Raw genomic sequence first — 4,944 nt, forward strand, 5'->3', positions numbered from 1 at the left:
CAGGTACTATGCTAATTACTGAGAACTCTTGAATAAATAAAACAGACAGAAAGATATGTTTTAGGAAAAGCAAAGTGAGGAAATAAGCAAGTGAGCTCTAAAGCTGGGAAGAGGAGGAAATGAGGGAAAAAGTGACTGAAAGTGTCCTGAAGGGATATGCTGATCTTTGGAAAGTGCTACAGCACCTCTCGTTGTACTTTCCAAGACTTGAGTACAAGTATCTGTTACCTCAGATTTCACTCACAGAATCAAAACAATTTCCAGAGTATGATAAACATAGCCATTTACATTTCCACACACATCCTACACACCAGGACAAATTTCTCAGTCTTTTTGAATATCCAAGAATAAGATGTGAATGATACCACATTGAGGAGTCTAATGTTTCACAGACTCCATCTTTTCGGCACATCTGAGAGATTGACTCTAAGTTAGAAGAATATCTAATTCATTCTATCAAAATTGCATGAAATGTACAACATACTAAGTGATTTTAAATTGACTTGCCCCCCTGAAGTAGATAAGATGTAAGAGGGTTATAAGAAACAAGTAACAAGTGTATACACATATGGCACATGGAAAAGACAATTTCCTGAACACAAAGAAAAGAAAACTTCTGAAAATAATCCATTGGGATAGCCAAAATTTACTGATTTATGACATCTTTTTAGAGACTTGAGCACCAGTTGATCTGGTTGTGGCCACCTTCCTCTGTACTAGGACCTTTGAAGGCACATTTGCTTCTACCCCTGATTGACTCCTTGCAGAGAGGAATGATTCACCAAGGAGTCTGACCTGTTTAATTTTCTGCACTGACCTAACTAACTCTTACCATCCCACACTGCTTTCTACTTTGTACTCTAAATCCTCATTCTATTGAAAACAAACATTCAGTAGCCCCTGTAAAAATTCCTTCCACATATCTTAACTGAAACCTGACTGTAATACAGCTCTTTCACTTGTGGTTACTTCTGGTCCTCCCTCATCTAAAACACTTCAAATTTAGAGATGAGAACAGCATGCTTGTCACTACCACACCCCCCAAAAACGGACTCTTGTCTTTGACCCTTTGAGGCTTTGCCTTTTACCTCTACTTTTCCCTATTCCTTTCATCATTCTCATCTTTATAAACATCAGACACTCTCTGGGGGAACCATGTTTTACTGTTTGCTCAGAAACGTCTCCTGGAATTGACTCTCACTCACTCCCTCCTCCTCGCTTGCTCTCCCCTGCCTTTAAGTTAGATGTTCTGGTTGACACGTCAGCATTGCAGGGTGCTGTTCTGCATGATAAACAAGCCCCCCTTTCTTCAAAGGCCTTTCTTTAGGACTCTGGTGTGATTTCCTCCAGACCTCCAGGAGGTCGCTTCCTTAGCCCCAGAGTGCTGCCTCCGTCTGGCTTTCCTGCTCTCAGTTAAAGATCACCTGACACGTTACCAACAAATGCGCGCCCCGCGTTTCCTCAGAGCTGCTCTTCCGGAGCCTCCCCGCACTGTCTCTTACGATCCTGTGTGTCTGTGAGAATCATTCAGTGCGACACCGCCTCACTCTCCCTTATATATTGAAGATGTACACACATAAGATTCTACTGTAACCTAAAACACTCCTTGACTTAAATTCACAGAGAAACCTGAACTCATCAACTTTGAAGTCTATCAGTAAGGGTCACTTTCAGTCACAAACTCCCATGGCCACACTCCAGAAAGATGTGATGATATTTCTCCAGGTAGATGCCGGTCCACCTCTGAAATCTTACATCCTGTCTCAACCTTGCATCGCAGATTCTTAGACTCGTATACTTCTGCTGCACTCGTTCTTTGACTCTTTATGATCATTTAGTCCCCAGATCTCTTTACTGTTATCTTATTTCTCAGAAGTTTCCAATCTTTTATTTCTCTTTCTATAATATCTAAACTTCACAGCCCTCCTTCAATCAGTCTTTAGTCACTAACTTCATTGTTTTGAGTTAATTCTATGCTATATCAATGATCTTATTAATTCCTAATCATGGATTAATATCTACCTTCTTATGTACCCCATTGGGATAATGATTAAAAACACTATATTACACTGATACCATGGAATACTCTTCAATTATAAAGATCAAATTTTTAAAAATCTACTTTCTTATATACTTTGATAAAGCAGAGTTCAAGAAAATCACACAGATGGGCAGACTGATGTCACTGAAATTGTGATCACCACCAACACTAACTAGACCCACAGTGCTTCCAAGAAAGTATTCTTTTTCTCTGTAATCATTTCTCATTGTCAGTTCCTACAGTGACTTTTTCAAAACTTCTCACACTCATCAGATTTCTCATCTCAGAATCTCTTCTATTAATTATCTTGGAAGGTACTTAATTTCTATCTATAAGAAGAAAAAATTCATTAAAATTAATAGATGTGTCAACTTTCTGCCTTCATACCCTGAAATAATACTGAAATCCAAACCAATTCTTTCCTCCTTCATTCCAATAAAATTGGAAAAAAACTGTTTCTCCTCACAAATAAATTCTCCTACCTGTGGTCCACAGTCCATCCTGGCTGTCTCTTCAGAAGTTTGATCCATTGTTTATAGAACATTTCCGAAAACATGTAAATATATCTCAACCTTTAAAACCCCTGTGGTTACCACATCCTGGTCTAGTTAGCACCATGTCTTTTCTCCTGTTCTCAGTTCAGCCTCTGGAAGGAGATTTCTGTATTCCAAAATTTTTCTCCTTTGTCTTGTCTCTACTACAGTTGAGTTTCTGCTGAAAGACTCAAATCATGATCTTTGTGCTGCTAAAAGTCAATAGACACTTTTCAGTCATCATCTCACTAGGTAGACATTTTTAGCATCTGCTCTGATGGACAGTCCTTCCTCTTTAAAACTCCACTTTGCTTCTCTTTCAGGACACCAGTCAATTCTGATTTGCCATGTACCTCTCTGGACTACCTTTGAGGTTTCTCTGATACTTTTTTCTACTGGCCATCACATCAGTGTTTGAGTTCCTTGGAGATTTTCTTTAGTTTCTATTCTCTTGCGAAGTTTGCTCTGCATGTGTGTCTTGGTGAAATTACATTTAACCTAAAGAGTAGTATTGTCAGTAGTTGTCATAGATGACAACATAGTGGAGTCTAAATGAATTAGGTTCTAATCCTTATATGTCCTTGGACAAATCATTTAACTTCTAAAGGACTTGATTTCCTGTCTAATAAGTGAGAATACTATTTAGCCTAATGGCCATAGTGCTAAATTGTCAGTGGCCAGTGATACAGATTTTTGAATCACACCATTGGGACAAATTCCAGATCACTTACTGTGATCTTGAACAAATTACATCCTTCTTTTCTTGCTTCAATTTTCTCATTTATAAAAATAAGGATAATTTACTTTATGTGATTATATTTAATTCATAATATTAAAAGAACCTCTTAGTAAGCAAACCCCTGAAACATTCTCATCAGTTTAAAATGCTAAGTAATTCAAGCCTAAATAGGAGCAGAAAGGAGATGGGGCACAAAAGCCTGAAGACTCAATTTGTTTCTTTTGTTGACCTGCAGAGGGTGATGTTGCATAAACTGGAAGTGTTTGTCTCACTCCTATGAGCTTCTTTATCTTACAGCTCATTGAAGTGCATATTTGAACAGGCTCAACGTCAGGAGCAGTCATTCTTTTTTTTTTTTTTGGAGCAGTCATTCTTAAAGAAGCATTTCTTACTGGTAGTAGCTAGGATTGCCTAGACAGGGATCTCTTTAACTCTCAGATTTTCCCGGTTACAAGGACTCAGCACACCCTGGCACATTCCTTCCTGCTCCTCAAGGGAGATCTTCCTCCCTCTGTAGCCATGCTCTCAGTGACTCTTCTGCTACTTGGAATGCTCTTCACAGCAAGTAAGTAAAATTATATTCCATGCTTCTGCCTGTATAGAAGGAATTTTGTTCTGAGGGTGTCTGAATGGAAACACTGTCTCATTATAGATAGGTGTGTCCTGGATTCACTGATGCTGCATTGATGTTGCAGGAGGAACTGGAGCCCAGTTAGTGACCCAGCCTGATGGTCACATCAACGTCTCTGAAGGAAACCGTCTGGAGCTGAGATGCAACTATTCTTATGGTGGATCTATTTATCTCTTCTGGTATGTCCAGTACCCCAGCCAAGGCCTCCAGTTGCTACTGAAGTATTTACCAGGGCCCACCTGGGTTAAAGGCATCAAAGGCTTCGAGGCTGAATTCAAGAAGGATGAAAACTCATTCCACCTGATGAAAGCTTCAGCTCATTGGAGTGACTCTGCCAAGTACTTCTGTGCTCTGTGTGACACAGTGCCTGAGTCTGCAGGGGGAGCTGAACAAAAACCGTCTCAGACATTGTAGCGTAAAACACTCAGGGTCTCAGCCTGACCTGGTTTTAGAGAGGTCTCTGCTCTGATGAAAGTGAGCAGAAGGAGAAGCAGAGTCCTGGGGAGTGCGTGGTCCTGAGGAAAAACAAGGTTTTCAACGAGTCCCTTGTTTCACAGCTATGCAAGACCAGACCTGGAATAGACTGGTGTGGAAAGTCTCCACACCAGTAGCATTCTGAAGGATCAGGATTCTAATTTAAAGTGTTGTTGTTTAGTCACTAAGTCATGTCCAACTTTTTACAACTCCATGGATGTCAGTCCCCCAGGCTCCTTTGTCCATGAGATTTCCCAGGCAAGAATACTGGGAATGGGTTGCCATTTCCTTCTCCAGGAGATTTTCCCAACCCAGGGATCAAACCCATATCTCCTGCTTGGCAGGCAGGTTCTTTACCGCTGAGCCACCTGGGAAGCCCCAGTTCAATGTGAGCAGCACTAACATTCTGATCTTTCACCTTCTGAACTGTCTTCCAACATGCTCCTCCCACACCTCTTGTTTACAGCTGAGAGCACCTCCATTCTGTCCACATCTCTTGCTGTAACTTTAGTGATCTTTGACTCTT

At 40.5% G+C, this 4,944-nt stretch overlaps 1 gene segment (V, D, J or C); it reads left to right on the top strand.

Annotated features, from left to right (window-relative positions):
• The first annotated feature begins 3,688 nt into the window (after positions 1–3,688).
• On the top strand, positions 3,689–4,486 carry LOC133067346 (T cell receptor alpha variable 8-3-like). The segment is given in 2 exon segments: positions 3,689–3,878; positions 4,009–4,486. Coding segments are annotated over 2 exon segments (396 nt in total).
• Positions 4,487–4,944: the final 458 nt, after the last annotated feature.

The sequence above is a fragment of the Dama dama genome, chromosome 12 (genome assembly GCF_033118175.1).
Source record: "Dama dama isolate Ldn47 chromosome 12, ASM3311817v1, whole genome shotgun sequence".
NCBI lineage: Eukaryota > Metazoa > Chordata > Mammalia > Artiodactyla > Cervidae > Dama > Dama dama.